Source organism: Rhinoraja longicauda, chromosome 11 (genome assembly GCF_053455715.1).
Source record: "Rhinoraja longicauda isolate Sanriku21f chromosome 11, sRhiLon1.1, whole genome shotgun sequence".
Classification (NCBI taxonomy): domain Eukaryota; kingdom Metazoa; phylum Chordata; class Chondrichthyes; order Rajiformes; family Arhynchobatidae; genus Rhinoraja; species Rhinoraja longicauda.
The window spans coordinates 25,787,669-25,805,845 of NC_135963.1; the positions used below are offsets into that span (position 1 = coordinate 25,787,669).

General features: G+C 40.1%; 1 protein-coding gene across 2 annotated transcripts in view; it reads right to left on the minus strand.

Annotated features, from left to right (window-relative positions):
• Nucleotides 1-1,336: 1,336 nt before the first annotated feature.
• Nucleotides 1,337-18,177, minus strand: part of LOC144598392 (uncharacterized) — a 79,407-nt gene continuing 62,566 nt past the window's right edge. The window contains exons 1-2 of one of the 2 annotated variants that reach the window (XM_078408515.1): nt 11,866-12,528; nt 1,337-2,875 (exon numbers count right to left, since the gene is read on the minus strand). In XM_078408515.1, the coding sequence (XP_078264641.1) occupies nt 2,709-2,875; nt 11,866-12,211 (513 nt within the window). In that variant the 5' untranslated portion in view covers nt 12,212-12,528 and the 3' untranslated portion in view covers nt 1,337-2,708. Of the gene's footprint in view, nt 2,876-11,865; nt 12,529-18,177 lie in introns of those variants that run through there. The other variant, XR_013547855.1, reaches the window with a different exon arrangement.

Sequence of the window (18,177 nt, forward strand, 5' to 3'; positions counted from 1 at the left end):
AGTTAGCCTGATATCAGGAGTGGGACAAAAGAACGATAATGTGAAGAAATGTGAAGTTATAAGTCAACAAAATAGGAAAACACATTTTATTTGAATTGGTGAAAGGCCAAAAAATGCTACTATTCAGAGGAACCTGGGATTTCTTATGTCTGGTAAACATATAATTAAAGGATGCAATTTAGTCTTCATTAAGAATCAATTGCATTATAAAGAGATGTTTCATAACTGTATGGAGTACTGGTGAGATCGGATTTGGGCATGCATAAAGCTTTTGGCCTGGAAATTTAACAATGTAGCAGAGTGTGAGGTTGGGCTGTCTTCATAATGAACATTATTAATCTATTACAATATACATTGTGCAATATATAGCAGACATCCCAGTAATACTTGAATCATAATTCTATGATTCCTATTTTGCATACTCTTGAGACTAGATGTGCAACTGTAGCTCAGGAATGTGTCAGTTATTAAACTGCTACGATTTAGCCTTCACAAGGAATGAATTTATCTTTTTTTATGAAATGAATCATATTTGTACATTGGGAAATTGAGTGTCCATGTATGTGTAAGGATAAGATGCAATATTTAATCTGAAGGTCTGCACTTTTTCTATAAAGATGCCTTTTGTGAGAAGGAACTAGAATGCTCAAAGTACTTTAATTCATCATCATGATTTGCTACTTTGCAATTGCACAGCTAATATATTAATTGCACAATCTAACAGAGTAAACTATTGTGAAATGTTGAAGCTTAGAAAGCATTGAAGCTACTCAATAACAAACAAAATATGTCTGGTATTAGGTCGCTTTATGTTCAGATTTTCTTGACTTATTCAATACAGAATTGGCATCGGCAACATGTTAGATATTTTACACAGAATTATAAATTACAATGACCTGGAATTTACAGTGGAATGATAATAGAACAAAATCACTATTATTATTCATACAACGGGTAATATACAGTATCCAATATTCTCACTGTTAAAATGTTGAATGAGATTTGTTGAATAAGCAGAACTGAGTTTTAACGCAATTTTATGTTAAAATTTTATGTTAAAATTACAGATGAATTAGGGGATTAGAGGAAGATAATTAGGGGATTGGACACATTAGAGGCAGGAAACATGTTCCCAATGTTGGGGGAGTCCAGAACAAGGGGCCACAGTTTAAGAATAAGGGGTAGGCCATTTAGAACGGAGATGAGGAAGAACTTTTTCAGTCAGAGAGTGGTGAAGGTGTGGAATTCTCTGCCTCAGAAGGCAGTGGAGGCCAGTTCGTTGGATGCTTTCAAGAGAGAGCTGGATAGAGCTCTTAAGGATAGCGGAGTGAGGGGGTATGGGGAGAAGGCAGGAACGGGGTACTGATTGAGAGTGATCAGCCATGATCGCATTGAATGGCGGTGCTGGCTCGAAGGGCTGAATGGCCTACTCCTGCACCTATTGTCTATTGTCTATTGAATTGTTGCCAAATTGTTTATGATATTAAAACTTCTATCCTGTGTAAATTGCAAACTTGACTTTATTCTGCAGAAAACGTTTAGTCAATCATTATTAGTGTGTCTTACTCCCGGGTTTGTTCGTTGTCAGAGATGTCCAGTCCAAATGTCTTCTTGACTTTTTTCATGCCCAATAAACTGAAAGCCATATTGGAATAAGAGAAAAATGATGCAACAGGACCCACCAAATCTGGTGGCCATCTTCTCTCCAAGCAAATGACAAACACCATTCCTTTCCTCCTGATTTCACAATACTGATCAATGTGAACAACTGCTTATCACTTATAAGCAATTCCATGACAGATCTCCTTAACTGAGGGGCCAACAAAAGGGAACAGGCAGCAAGTAATTAGTCGAGTTTGTAATCACAATATTACATTCATCACTACATGGATGCTTTTCACATCTACTACATATCACAGGTACATTCTTACAGCAAGCTCCACTTCTCAGTACGGTGGGTGTACAATTTAGTGAAGTATTTTTGTCATCTAGTGACAGACTTGAGAAACATATAACACGATGAAAAGGCATAATTACAATTGATTTTAAAAAGACAGTTGAATGATCAATCACATGTCCAGTATATCCAATAATAGTATATTTTATATTCACACTTTTTTAAAAAAAGTCATTTTCAGTTCTTCTCATCATTTACATTTCAAAATTAATTCAGCCAGTTCAAATTATTGAAAATATATCCTATAAAATGATGCAAATCAAAAATAGTACAGCACATTCCATCTCCCTGTGAAACACCATTAACATTTTAGTTTCTGGTTTTCTTTAAATAGCATTCAATGGTCAGTTAATTCTCAATATGATACTTTAAAGGACCACCAGACTGCAAAAATATCTATAGACCTAATCCACTTGAATTTTAGGAAAATGAAGGTTAATATATGTACACATGTGCGCTCAAGTGCAGGGTGGAAAGGGGAAACAGAATAAATGATCTTTGTATATAAAACAATGTCCACCGTTCATCGTTCCAAAGTTATGGTTATCATCGTTCAAATTGCCACTCTTGGGAAAGCTAAGAAGAAATTGGCAATATTTTTCTCTTCTTTTCCATATTCATCTTTAGTCTGTATGTAAGAAAGGACTGTGAGCAAATGCTGTATTCAGCTACTCATTCGTTTTTAATTAAGTAAAGAAGAACCTTTTGCATTCACATTTCATCGTGTCCCCAGCCTGAAGCTTTGTCACTTTCATGTCGCTTGCGGTACATATAAATTATCTTCTATAAAAATCACCAGTTCATCTGGTTTGCCACCGACTCCCTGGTGCTTGCTGACTACTTCATTCAAGCTGCTGGAAATACTTTTTATTTCACTTTTATTGCTGCTGTCATCTGAAGGTGGTCCAAATATCCAATCTACAAAAAAGATCACGATATAACTTAGAATGCAAAAAGAAGAACACATTTACGATGATGAAAGTACACTAAAACCCAGGTTATCGTGTCACAAATGGAACTGCATTTCATCTAACAGTAGTATTGGAATATTTTGTTCAAAATAGGAGATATCCTTTCAAAATGATTTCAATATCGGATGTGACTGTAGTTACAAATAGCAATCACTATCTAATTGACATATGATCACTTCAGTCCCCTGTGTCTAATTATCATTTAAATAGAAGATTAATGAAAGACCATTTTCCAGATGTCAGGTTCCAGCTCAATAAATGTGAAACAGATGTGGGGAGGAAATCAACCAAATCCTGAAAACAGCTTCTTTTTTAAAAAACATCCAGCCTTTTAAATAACAATTTGTAAAATCAAGGTGTCTTTAATGTTCTTTTTATACATTTATTCAGTGCATGTTTTTTTAAATCAATCTCCCCATTCAAATGCTGATTTCATTTCGGTGTAGCATGGCTAACAGAAGGAATAATGACACATGATGGCTGCAATTACAGGGAAAATGGCAGATGTGCAGCAATAATCTGCTAGAATAACATATCTGCAGAGCTGAATTCACAGAGGATAATAAATGTATTGAACTAATTAGATAGATGGGCTTGATCTGATTTTATGGGGAAAAGTGGATGACATACTGAATCACTTTATTCCATGGTATAGGGCAGGTGTGTACAACTGAATAAAGAGACATAAAAAATACAGGCTCTTGCAGAGAAATAGAACTGTTTACATAAGAAGCCACAGATAAATTGGACTGATTAGTTGCAGAAAAAACAGTAAAACTGAATGTAGACAATAGACAATAGACAATAGGTGCAGGAGTAGGCCATTCAGCCCTTCGAGCCAGTACTGCCATTCAATGTGATCATGGCTGATCACTCTCAATCAGTACCCCGTTCCTGCCTTCTCCCCATACCCCCTCACTCCGCTATCCTTAAGAGCTCTATCCAGCTCTCTCTTGAAAGCATCCAACGAACTGGCCTCCACTGCCTTCTGAGGCAGAGAATTCCACACCTTCACCACTCTCTGACTGAAAAAGTTCTTCCTCATCTCCGTTCTAAATGGCCTACCCCTTATTCTTAAACTGTGGCCCCTTGTTCTGGAGAATGTACTGAATAACAGATACCTGGATTTCACTACATGAAGAAAAAATAATAAGGGACTATTTCACAGAACTTAAGAGATCCATTAGGCTACATGTGTGGGAGTTGCACTGTGTGTAAACCAGACTAAAAGAGCATCCATCAGTGAACCAGGATCAATACCATGATACAACATTTTTTTTAATTCATATCATAATCCGTACAGATATCTGTCAACCTGTAAAATGGATTTTTTTTATTTTTATTTGGTTATGTTTCAATCCTCCAACTTAAACACTTTACCTCTTTGGATAGTTGACTCATTCTCCGTTCTGGAATAACAATTAAGTCTCTTTTCTGCCTCTGCCATCGTCTTCTTCCAGCACTCTCTCTCCCCTCCTGCTAGAATTCTCCAATTCTTGACTTTCCCCTGCCTTGTTTATTTCTTCCTTCGCTCCTCAGATTTTATTTCTCCTCAGCCTCTTGACTCTCCTATTTTCTGTTAATTTGCTTGCCTCTATTATGATTTCTTACCTCACTTCATTGCTGAGTGAGAGGGAGTTAAGTTTTGCATTTCCCTTAGAACAGGTAAGTTCTGTGTTTGGTGCATGTGAATAGCTATCACTGTCTGTGAGGTATGGGACCATGAACATATTTTTAAAGTCAATCATTTTTCTTACAATGATTCAGATCTATTCACTGGCGAAATATAATCTCCCTATGTGCAAACCAAGTGGCGTGTAAATTTGAACTCCTACCCATTTTACACAGCAAGATCATAAAAGAAGTAAATGAAGAAATAAATGACCAGAATTCTAAGTTTCGCTCACTGAATGATTTCTCTTGTGAAAGTCCAAACAACTTTCATTCAGCAGTGTGATGGTCAATACTTGGTTCTACAACGGGGTAAAATGTGTCATAAGAATTGCAAACTACTAATATGAATTTCACCAAACACTTTCTGACGTAGATTGCAGATTAGGGTGAGACCCACTGGTTATAAACTTTTAAGCCTATTTTAAACACGTCAAATAAATGTACAGAGTCACAATCAAAGCGACCCATCTACATTTCTATACAAATACAGAAAATGGTGGAAGAACTCGGCAGGTCAGACAGCATCCATGGAGAAACCAATGTTGTTTTTTATGTTTCAGTGAGTTTAGGCAAAAAAAAAGGACATTATAGTGGTGCAGCGGTTGAGTGGCTGCCTTACAGGACCAGAGACCCGGGTTTGATCTTGACTACAGATGCTGTCTGTATGGAGTTTGTACATTCTCCCTGTGACCATGTGGGTTTTCTCCATGTGGTCCGGTTTCCTCCTACATTCCAAAGATGTACAGGTTTGCAGGTTATTTGGCTTCTGTAAATTATAAATTGTCCCGTGTGTGCAGGATAGTGCTAGAGTACAGGGTGATCCCTGGTCCGCTTGGACTCGGTGGGCCGAAGGCCCGTTTCCACGCTGTATCTCTAAAGTCTAAAGTGGGTGATGGCACATCAGAAATTGAAAACCATTGCCAGTGAGCCGGTCAGTTTAGTACCTTCCACTTCTCATGTCGTTTTGAAATATGCAGGAGAAAGGGCCACGACAATGTGCAGATTTTAACTAAAAAAGCTGCAAGTAGTATGTCTGGAGCACACAAGTAGAAACTAAACTCTCAGTAGGGAAAAAAAAACCCTGCAGATGCTGGTTTAAATCTAAGGTAGATACAAAATGCTGGAGTAACTCAGCGGGTCAGGCAGCATCTCAGGAGAGAAGGAATGGGTGACGTTTCTTCAGATTTTTAAAAATTCTCAGTTTTGCATCTCAGCACCTGACTCGGAAACGTAGTGATAGAATGCTGCCTGGCCTGCTGAGGTCTTCCAGCATTTTCTGTTTATGTATCAGATTTCCAACATCTTCTGGTTTTTGCTCCAATTACCCCTCCATCCCATCTCACTTCTTACATTAGAAAATAGACAAACTAATAAACTAATGGTGCAATCTGTTTCGTAGGCTCTTGCACCTGTTTATTGGATTACTTTTCCAGTTATCTGATTACACAAAACCAGCTGCTAAATGTTCTGCTTTTCACAAGAGCGCTGTGGCCCGATAATTTGCAGGCAATTATTATTATTATCTGTCGATCTTTCTGGTCCTTTTTTCAAAAAAGGGGGAAAGGAAGATGCAAAACTGACCTGCCTCTTGGTCATAAAAGCTTCAGTGACAAAACCAGCAACATTTGTTTATCCTATGGAAAGTGTATTCACTGGGAGCACCTCCTGCTGTTTTTGTTATTATTCACTGTGGACTTTCACAGGTTAAAAGTTGCTCACCGTTAATTTGTCTTGAGAAGGTGGTGATGAAAGTGCCTTCTTTAACTTCTGCAGTCCTTGAGGTGTTGACATACCTACAATGCCGTTACGGAGGGAGTTCCAGAATTTTAACCCGGCAACAGTGAAGGGCCAGCGACATATTTCCAAGCCACCAGACTGTGTGGCTTTGAGGGCAATTTCCAGGTGACACAACTAAGTTCTCAAAGTTAAAGTGTCCCACCTAATGGGCCATGATGAGGCATTGTACCAGTGTAGTTTAGTGTAGTTTTGAGACAGAGTGTGGAAACAGACCCACCGAGTCCACGCCGGCCAATGATCCCCGCACACCAACACCAGCTAAGGACAATTTTACATTTTACCAAGCCAATTAACCTAAAAACCTGTATGTCTTTATAGTGTGGGAGGAAGTCGAGCACCCGGAGAAAACCCACGCAGGTCACGGGGAGAACGCACACACTCTGTACAGACAGCACCCGTGGTCAGGATCGAACCTGTGTCTCTGGCACTGTGAGGCAACAACTTGACTGCTGTGCCACCATGGCGCCCTCAGTAGATTACAGGAAAATAAGCGAGTGAATGGGTTTGATGGGAAAGCATACTCAATAGCTGAATTGCCTCTTTTAATGTCACAAGAAAAAATAGTATGGTCTTTGGAGCTATATAGATCAAATCCACTAAGACCAATGATTTTTTTCCACCAAGTCACAACAGCAAAGATGACAAACGTGGTTGATGCTGATGACTTGAGTCATACATTCCTAGAGTCATAGAGTGTGGAAACAGCCCTTTGGCCAACATCTGCCCACACCAGCCAACACGTCCCATCTACCCTGGTCCCACCTGCCTGCATTTGACCCGTATCCCTCCAAACCTGTCCCATCCACATACCTGTCTAATTGGTTCTTAAACACTGCAATTGTCCCAGCCTCAACTACCTCCTCTGGCAGCTCATTCCATACATCCACCACCCATTGTGTGAAAACGTTACCCCTCACATTCCTATTAAATCATTCCCCCTTCATCTTAAACCTATGTCCTCTGTTTTTCGATTCCCCTACTCTAGACAAGAGACTCTGTGTGTCTACCCAATCTACTCCTCATGATTTTATACATTCCAAGAAATAGAGTCCCTGCCTGCTCAACCTCTCCCTATAGCTCAGATCCTTGTCCTGGCAACATTCTCGTAAATCTTCTCTGTACCCTTTCCAACTTGACAACATATTTCCAATAACACGGTGCCCTAAACTGAACACAATGCTCTGACTTAAGCACGGAGATCAGTAAGGTTGCATGAATGGAAACATGATTTTTCCAAAAAAAAATTATTTGTTTTCTGTAGTTTGGAGGATGCAAATATTTGATTTGATGTTTCCCTAAATATTGATATTCCAGTTGGTGATCAGTAATTACTTTCTGTTTCTTTATTCCATCTAGCTAATCTTATACCCTGTAAGAAACATCTTAAAATACCTTGTTTTAAATGTTTTACATATCTGTGCAGTTTGTACCTATTCACATCTTCATTTCACAACCTCCAATTGGTACCTCTTATTGGTAACACCATTCAAACTATCATTATTATTGAATCAAGAAACCACATCCTTCTCAAAATGGCTTAGGATGTTTAATACTGATTATCTTAAAGTACCGGTTATCCGATGTAGCGTCTTTTGTGTGGATTTAAGCATATAATCTGTGCTGATGTTTCAGGGCAGCATTCATGTAGGGAGGTTCCATCTGCCCAGTCATACAGATCTAAAGGATTGCGAGGAAAATCTGTCCTATTTCCAAAATAAATAAGATTAATTATTGATTGTGTTTGCTTTTATTACCCTGTCTGCACAATGGTGCAGCTAGAAGAGCTGCTGCCTCACAGCGCCAGAGACCCGGGTTCCATCCTGACCTTGGGCGCTATCTTTGTGGTGTTTGCATGTTCTCCATGATGGCTTGTGTTTCCTCCAGATGCTCCACTTTCCGCCTACATCCCAAAGATGTACGGGTTTGTAGGTTAAATGGCCTCTGCAAATTGCCCCTTCTCTGTAGGGAGTGGATGAGAAAGTGGGATAACATAGAAGTAGTGTGAACAGGTGATTGATGGCCAGTGTGGACTTGGCATACCAAAGGAGCAGTTTCCATGCTGCATTGAGTCACTGAAGCAATCATAAAGTACAGAAACAGGCCCTTTGGCCCATCCTGCCTGTGCTGACCTAGATTACCCATTTTTAGATAGGCACAAAAAGCTGGAGTAACTCAGCGGGACAGGCAGCATCTCTGGAGAGAAGGAATGGATGACGTTTCGAGTTGAGACCCTTCTTCAGACTGACCCATCAATGCAAGTCTCACCTGCCTGCGTTTTGGTCCATATCCTTCCAAACCTTTTTTGTCAATGTACCTGTCCAAATGTTTTACATATGTTGTTATTGTAATTAGTCATTCAATCAATAATAACTATGATTGCTCAAGAATAGACTGAATCATGAACTGTTATGGAAACCCATTGGGAAACCAAGGAAAACTATAGTCAATTAGGCCACTCTCTTGCAGATATTCTGCACAGAAAGTGATTTTAAGCCATTTTCTGTTCATCATTGGCATACCATTACTTGTTCAATTCTCCAATAATTATGTTGGCTATTTTGTTTCCGTTCACCGAAGTTGGCTGTAGGGATTGAACGGGTCATTATATCCTCGAGATATTTCTCAGTAACGTTTGTGCCAAAAAGAAATGTCCCAGGTGAAAGGGGGGAAAAAATCATTCCAGCCCAACTTCGAAGGTATCACAAAATGCTGGAGTAACTCAGCAGGTCGGGCAGCATCTTGGAGAGAAGGAATGGGTGACGTTTCGGGTCGAGACCGTTCTTCAGACTGATGTGGGGGGGGGCAGACAAAGAAAGGATATAGGTGGAGACAGGAAGACAGTGGGAGAACTGGGAAGGGGAGGGGAAGAAAGGGTCAGAGGAACTATCTAAAGTTAGAGAAGTCAATGTTCATTGACTGGGCTGGGCTGTAAGCCAGCCCAACTTCAATGGAAACTATTTGAGCTTCCGCTGAAGTGTCTAGTTTGCAATCGTACCCAAGTATCCACATTCCAAATACATCTCCTTCACAAGTATCCACATTCCAAAGACATCTCCTTCACACCACGGCATCGTTCACCTTTCAGAACTTTAACAAATATGCTGAAATGGCACTGTATGTGAAATGAAACCGTCTATGCACCAAAAGCAGCAGTGCGAGCGAGATAAAGGGCTGATCATCCAGATCATTTGCTGGAGATGAGAATTTTACAAACACAACAGGTTAAATACTGGTTGCAGATATTTGTTTCACCAAGCAAAGCTTTGTGCAGCAATGTAAAAATGTAAATCGTGTTTCTGGCGCGTAAATCTATGGTCAGGGTAATTTAAGATGTTTGTAATGCTGTGGCAAATGCCTTCCCTGTAACCCCTTACCTTTTTAAGAAATAAACAGGAAGTTTGCGGATCGGGAATTGATATGGCGATTGCTCCACTTTTTAGTGGCAATCTAGGTCGGCCCCCGGGTTTCTAAGAATAGGTGCCTCCTGGGAGCTTTGAAATCACATTAGGCAAATTCTGATAACGCTGAATGAATATATTCTCGAATCTAAACAATTTGAAAACAAAATACTTCCGTTGTTAACCACGTCTACTTGGGAGTCAACTATGATTCCAAACTAAATCCCAATTGTCGTCTGATCTTTGCCAAGTTTCCTACCCCGGCAATCCAATTACATCGTCTGCGTTAAAAAAAAAACTACAGGCGAAAATCGTTCCGTATCGCCTGGCTGACGATGGCAATTTTACTAAAATAATAGCAGAACTTTATTTCCCAAGTTATACTAACCTTCACTCGGAAGAAAATCTCTACAGATGAGTTGAAATATGTTGCTATATTGCGTAACATTTTAATACTTATACCAAAAAACAAATGCAGCATTCCGTATTTCAATCCTGAATTTTTAGACCGTGTCCTGGGATTGTACATGTTAGATACGATAGTGGTATTTAAGATACTTTTGGATAGGTATGAGCAGGGAATGTAGGGATATGAATTATGCGCAGGTAGATAAGAGTTGGCATCATGTTCGGCACAAACATTATGGACCGAAGAGCATGTTCCTGTGCTGTAGTGTTCTGTGTAGGAAGGAACTGCAGATACTGGCCTGCCCCGCTGAGTTACTCCAGCTTTTTGTGTCTGTACTGTTCTGTGTTCTATGTTACGTTGAGAACAAGAATCGTTGGAACTAAAGCCTTCCTTGTGAATTGTACAGTTCTGTAACTCGGGACATTTCTAATAAGGTTACCTTTGCCGAAGTCTTTAGCAATGCCTTCATTCCAGATAAACAGACCAAATATATGAGGTTAAGATAGCACACTCCCTCTTGCCTCCTTGTTAAGGATTCGATTGCATATTTCATAAGTTTTCTCCCTTTATTTTGCAATTCAGTTGTTGCAGGATGCCTAATTGTAACTGAAATTGAGCGACAGTGGTGTACCCGAGTTTATTGTGATGTGTCGTCATCTGCTTCCAATTAGATCTGACTTCTCATTATTTTATTCAGGCACGCGTGTCATTCTGTGCAAGCCTTTTATGCGGCGATGGTGTGTTAATGAAATAGAGGGAGCTGACCTCAGACAGAAGATCAAATATAACGCGCGTTTCGGCAGGTACGTTGCGGCAGAAGTAACTTAGTGTTTGTCCACCTAGGTCCGGTGCTGGTACTGAACTCACCAAGCCCCAGTCCCACAACACAACTATTCAAGGAATACGTCAAATAAATTGTTTAATTAAGTTATTCCTCGAATAGCTTAAAAAATAACAAGCTATTGTACAATAGAATAGAGAATAGATCTATTTATGGGGGGGGGGGGAAGTTAAATACATAAGAATTATTTATTTAAGTGATTCCTTGAATAACTTAATAAATACGAATTCGTTTTATAGACAATGGACAATAGACAATAGGTGCAGGAGGAGGCCATTCGGCCCTTCGAGCCAGCACCGTCATTCAATGTGATCATGGCTGATCATTCTCAATCAGTACCCCGCTCCTGCCTTCTCCCCATACCCCCTGACTCCGCTATCCTTAAGAGCTCTATCTAGCTCTTAAGTTTTAGTTTAGAATAGAATAGATCAATTTTAATATAGAATAGATGTATTCATAGAATGTTAAATAAGTAAGAATTCTTTATTTTAGTTATTTCTTCAATAGGTCCATGGTTAATGTGTCTATAAATTGCCCTTTACTTGCTATCTTCGTGTTATTCGTCGTCTTTTAGTTCTAAGTAAACTGATTTCAGAAACTATGTTACTACAAAAATAAATCTGATGACATTAAATAAAATCATCTGTTCTGCTCGCTTAGGTGGGGTTCCAAAAATTGAGGGGGAGAGAGTTATATTTGAATAAGTTGTCATAAACTTTCCATGTGTAAGCAAAGGTCGCAATTTTATTCGCTCTGTAAATAGGTGCGGTTTTGTTTTTAGCCGTTCAAATAGCATAATGGTGAAGTCAGCTACTCACCCACAAAGTGATGGGCAAGGTCCTTGATGAGGTGCCCCACAATAGCATAAGCCACAGCCACCATCACCAAGGCGGCCATCAACAGGTAGAGCACAGCCTTGGGCAGTGGGATGGCGTCCCGAGGCGGCGGCTTGTACTGCTTGTTCAGCAACTCGTTGTCGGAGAACGAGTACTGCAGGAGATGCTCCATGTCACCCGTGGAGTTGCTGGCGTTCACGGCTGCCGCCGCCGATGTCGTTGCCTCCAGCGACTTTTGCACCAGGTTGGCGGTGGTGTTCACGACGGGTAAAAGGCGAGCGAGGAAAGTGATCCAGTCTTTGAACGCGGTCCCATTACACACGATCATGCTGCCATGGAAGGGAGCAGAGACCGACCGGCGGACTGTGTACTGGACCCTCGCACTAATATCCACAGCGTGGCCAGACAGGGCAGCAACAGTTTGGAGGTGTAAACTGGAGCGGCACACTGCAGTCTGTGCAGACGGAGAATGAGTGCTGTCTAACGCTGAGCCTGCCTCCCATGGATTAGTCGCAGCCAGAGCTCCGGATGAGCTTACACTGGGCGATAAACCAGCTGTGTGTGTGAATGTGTGGGGCGGGAGAGAGGATACTCGGCAACAGTCTCTGGATCTCCAATCAGGGGCGTCTCCCTCACTATTTTTAAGGCTCAGGTCCCCCCCTTCCTCATCACAAAGTTGCATCCAGATTTCTCGTGGACCTTCATATTCAAAGAAGCAAACAACGAAGCGGAAACCGGGTTGGAGTGGTGAATGTTTCCAGCCGGAGTGGTCAGACTCCGAAAATGCCCTGCACCATATCTCAGACCTCTTTGCCACTAGAGTAGTCCCCATGTTATGATTGCCGATTAGGAATCGCCGGTCATTTGGCACACAACAAATGCCCACTAACGATCATATAATGTTGGTTGGAGAATAAACTTCGGTATGTTCCCAGGTCAGGAAGAACCTTCGTCAGGTCCTTCCTCAAATTAGAGCCACTGAATCTTTTGTAAACATCCGGGAGGCAGTTCAACCTATCGCCCTGATGCCAGTGAACAGAATAGAGTGAAAATGCAAACTAGATGCTCTAGTTTTACGTCTCTGGTTAAGAGACAAAGTGCCTGAGGCACAGCCCACACAGTTGGCCGACTGGGGTAAAAGCATCGCCCAGTGGATCTGAAGGCAGAGACCGTCCTGCTTGAGGGTAGGCACAAAGTGCTGGAGTAACTCAGCGCAACAGGTAGCATCTCAGGAGAGAAGGGATGGGGGACGTTTCGGGTCGAGTCCCTTCTTCAGACTGATGTCAGGGGCCACATCTGTAGTTATTTCCTAACATTCCGTCTTGATTGAGTCTGTGATTGATTCGTGCTGTAGATGGACACAAAAAGCTGGAGTAACAGCGGGACAGGTAGCATCTCTGGAGAGAAGGGTGGCGTTTCGGGTCGAGATTCTTCATCAGATCAGATCAGATCAGATCTGAAGAAGGGCCTCGACCCGAAACGTCACTCATTCCTTTTCTCCAGAGATGCTGCCCGTCCCGCTGAGTTACTCCAGCTTTTTGTGTCTATCTTCGGTTTAAACCCGCATCTGCAGTTCCTTCCTGCACATTGATTCATGCTGTCTTGACCAAGGCCACGATGAATCCCGCACACTTTTGGCTCCTTTATCTTTCTTTTTTTAAACTTCAACTCTCCCTGGTTTATTTGCAAGCAGAAATGATTTGCTTCCACTTGTGTCCAATTTGAAGTCAGTTGTGTGCTATAGCCATAATATTATAAAGCCATTCCAACCCTATTTCTAACATTCTTCACATCAACACACATACAACATAAGCTATTTTTATCTACATTCCAGTTACCCCACTTTCTACATTAATCCTTGTCCATTTCCTTATTGTTCCTCCACCCTCATTTCTCCTCTCCACTGCTTATCCTTGAAGCCTCCCACACCAAATAGCTCTGCAGCAGTTAACCTTCCTCCACCATATTAATATAAAGCCTTTTCTTCCTGGTTTGCTGTCCTAATGGATATCACTGTACTCTGTGACATACCCGAGATACTTCATTTCATTAAAACCCTAAAAAGCTTTTCCATCTGCAGCTTGATCTCCAACTTTGGGAAGAATTTCCCATGATAATTTGTTATTCTGAATATCGTGAAGTCAGCAGCAACCATCTAAAATGTATTTCCAATACTCTTATACATAAAATTTATTCTACACTACACTTGCAATGCCAGTGAGAAGATCCAAATTGTGACTAGCCTTTAACTTGTTCTGTTTCAGTTTCAGATGTAACACTGCGCCAATCATGATCCTAAATTGGATAAGTTCTGCATTAAAAAACTACTTATACAAATCAAAAGAAAAGACATTTCACAACCAAGGAGCCAATTATTTTCCTGTTGTGGGAGTGGGTGATTTCAACAGGTCAACTAAGATCTAGCCTAGCATGCTATAAGAGAGATAATGTAGTCTGCAATTTAATCTTTAAACAGATAGTGAAACAACAAAAATGATGTGCCATAAAAACAAGACAAGAGGCCTCTCTCTGCTTTAGGCCGTTGAAGAGTAAGTCTAAACAGTTGAACATCTGGAACATAGTATACTCTACTTACAAAGTTAGCAATGTAGAGAATCAGAATGGCATTCAGGTCCGATTGACAACATATACCATCATTTAAATAACAATGTAATGCTTCCACCTGCTTTGTTGAATCCTGCGCTGGCTTCATGAACTGACACGATGTCTGAAGAAAGGTCTCAATCTGAAACCACCAATTCCTTTTCTCCAGAGATTCTGTCTGACCCGCTGAGTTACTCCAGCTTTTTGTGTCTATCTTCACAATGGATGATGATGTTGGGCAGGGCAGGGTGCAGCAAAATGAGATGCTTTCTTTTTCTATTACTACCATCAGTGCCTTCTGAAATCTAAGTCTTATTCTACCCGAGTCCCATTTGCACTGACCTCAGGCAGCACCCTCATCCCAAGTTAAAATCTCCACAATCTCCTGCTCTGGAGGGGCAGACTTTTAAGTATCCAGTTTGTCTTCTCTCCCTTCAGTGGATATTTTTAAGGCAGAGATAGATAGACTTTTGATTAGTACAGGTGTCAGAGATTATGGGGAGAAGGCAGGAGAATGGGGTTAGGAGTGGGAGATAGATCAGCCATGATTGAATTGCAGATTAGACTTGATGGGCCGAATGGCCTAATTCTACTCCTATCCCTTATGATCCCCATGCCCAAGTTAATATCCACCCATCAGGTTGCCACTGGATATTTCTATTCTTTGGAAACATTCTTTTTTTTAAAATAGGGTTAAAGAATTCACCAGGACAGAAGCCAGTACATTTATGTGAGACTAAATTTAAGTGATACTTAGCTTGAAGATAGTCAAAAGTTAACATGCACACTTATCCTTAAGTTCTTCACATTTGACAATGTTACTTCCTCATTTTCAACATGCCAGTTTGTGATGTAAATTCATAGCTTCTTTTTTGAATTAAAGTATTTTTGTTTTTTGGAGCATTTTTTAAAATGCAATGTGTTTCCAATCTAATTACACCAAGGACCCATGGAGATTTGCATATTTTAAATGGCGTGTTTAAAATGCAAATATTGAAAAAAATCTTATTTAGCCTGTGATATTCCTTTAATTTAAGTGTAAGTATGTATGGAAATTCTCATTTTTTAAAATTACAGATGACTCAGGAAATGTGGAGCTCACAATGGTCCATTGTTGGCTGGCGAAGAGGAGATAACAATGGAATACATACAGTAATATTAGCAAAAGGACAAGGGTGGGAGAGGGACGGGGAGAGAGGGAATGCAAGGGTTACTTGAAGTTAGAGAAATCAATAATCATGCCACTGGGTTGGAAGCTCCACCGATCTGAGTGAGTCTGACATATATTGTGGACCTCCCCTGAGCGGCTTGTAAAACAAAGGTGACTGTATCCTCTTTGGTGCAGCCCTGTGCAGCAGGAGGACATTTAGTATTAAAGACCCCTCACGTGGGGTGGGCTCGGACTGAAGTGGAATGGGAAAAAAATTAACGTATCCACGAAACAGCCTACAGCCAGCCCATGACTATAAACCACAGCCCTATTAGTCAGCTTTCAAACACATCAAGATGCTATGAATGTACCCATCATTCAGAAACATCAAAATCATTTTTAAATTCTTAAAATTAATCAAGCTAATATAATTTTAGAAATGGAATGAAATAGCAAAACAGGATGTATACACAAACACCAACTACAAACATGTAAATTCATTTTAAAATGTTAAAGATTGTAGATTAACCAAAACCTACCCACGCCCTGTGCAGCCATTCCTATCAATTCAAATTAATATAAACAGCATTCTAATACCAGATCCAATCTAGCACAGTTTGTGCAAACAGATACTCCACCATAAAAGGTTTGTTTTGCATGCTACCCGATCTGTTTGGAAAGGATAGAAACCAAGGCTTTTCACTCTGTCTCGACAAGTGACAATAATAAACCTAAATTTAAAATGCTGTAGAATTGCTATCAATTCCCACTCAGTTGCTGGGCTCCAGTGTCATAACACAGTCAGAGATTCCCTGGTAAACAGATGTCTGGAAGTTCAGGAATTCAACATTCACACAACCTTGTGAAAATACCCAACTTGATGGTACTTATTGAGGAAAATGCCAGCAGTACTGCACAGAACAGACGGCATTGCCAGCAAAACTCAGGATATTGCTGCAGCCTCTCTAAATGTTAAAAGATGTTCAATAATGCCACCGATAATCACCCTGATATTTAGAGTAATTTGGGTGCAACTTTAGAGATACAGTGCGGAGACAGGCCCTTCAGCCCACTGAGTCCGCATTGACCAATGGCCCCCACATATTAACACTATCCTACACACACTAGGGACAATTTACATTTATACCAAGCCAATTAAACTACAAACCTGTACGTCTTTGGAATGTGGGGAAACCGAAGATATCGTAGAAAACCCACGCGGTCACAGGGAGAACGTACAAACTCCATACAGACAGCACCCAAAGTCAGGATCGAACCTGGATTTACTGGCGCTGTAAGGCAGCAGCTCTACCGCTGCGCCCACATGCCACCCTGATTAGTAGAACAAAGTGCAAAAAAGGATGTATTTCTTGAAATGATAGTGTAAGTTCTATGGTGAAGAGATTGAGTGTACGGTCAACAGTGATTTCTGAATTTAGCTGAAATTATTTGTATTTGGCCAGTGCCTACTCTATTTTCCAATACACCAGTGTACTTATAAGAAAAAGGCATTATATATCATGATAGAGATTGCATTTGTACACACAATGCAGATGTGTTTGCACCATACGCATTTACATCAATGGCTGAAGCGTCTCAATGAGAATAAAGAAAGTATCAAAATCAAATTCAGCAACAGAAACCAATCATTAAATACTGCAGAGTAAACAGAGACAATCATCTAGGTTCATAGTACAAAGAATACCATCCTCTGCCTTAATTACAGCAGGTGATTATTCAGATAATATAAGTGCTAAGTCTTTAAATTTTAATTTGATGCTTTGATGGTAATTTACCAAAGAATGTAAAACAAGTGCCCTCACATACACCCTCTCCCAAATCATTTACTGATTGCTTAATTCAATATTTCTGTTACTTCTCCAGAATCATAAGAATCAACTCGTGTTAAAATAATAAATATCAAACCCCAGCAAAATTGATTATAACGCTAAAGATAAATGATGGTCTTCAAATGGCTCTGCTTCCTCTCGCTTCAAAAGGAATAGTAAATGTTTGATTTGAAAAGGGGAATGGAAAAGAAAATGACAGTCAAGACTGAAGGAGCTTAAGATCATTTGTAACAATCTATCCTGCTGTGGTTCTCTGAGCAGCAGAACATTTGGGCAAATGCTATTTACAGATCCCAGCACAACATCCTGCAGATCATGATTAACTTCAGAGGGCACTTTAATGGTCAAATTGTTCCACACTTAAAGACACTTTTGCAATGCAATATCAGTCATCACTGCTGAAAATTAAATCTATACTAAGCAAACAGATTTAAGGAAAAAGCTAATTAAAGCTACTCTTCCACATATTATTTTATATAATTTCCAGGATATATAATTTAAGTTTTAACTGAGAATGATACAGGTTCCATTATATCTTTTAAAAAAACCTAAACCAAATAAAAATACTTTGGAACTGAATTTCATGAAATGGAATGAAGTGGTAGTTTGATGAAATAACCAATTATGTGGCACATAAGATACAATGCAATCAACAAATGGGTGTGGATGCAGTAATCCTGAGAGACATAT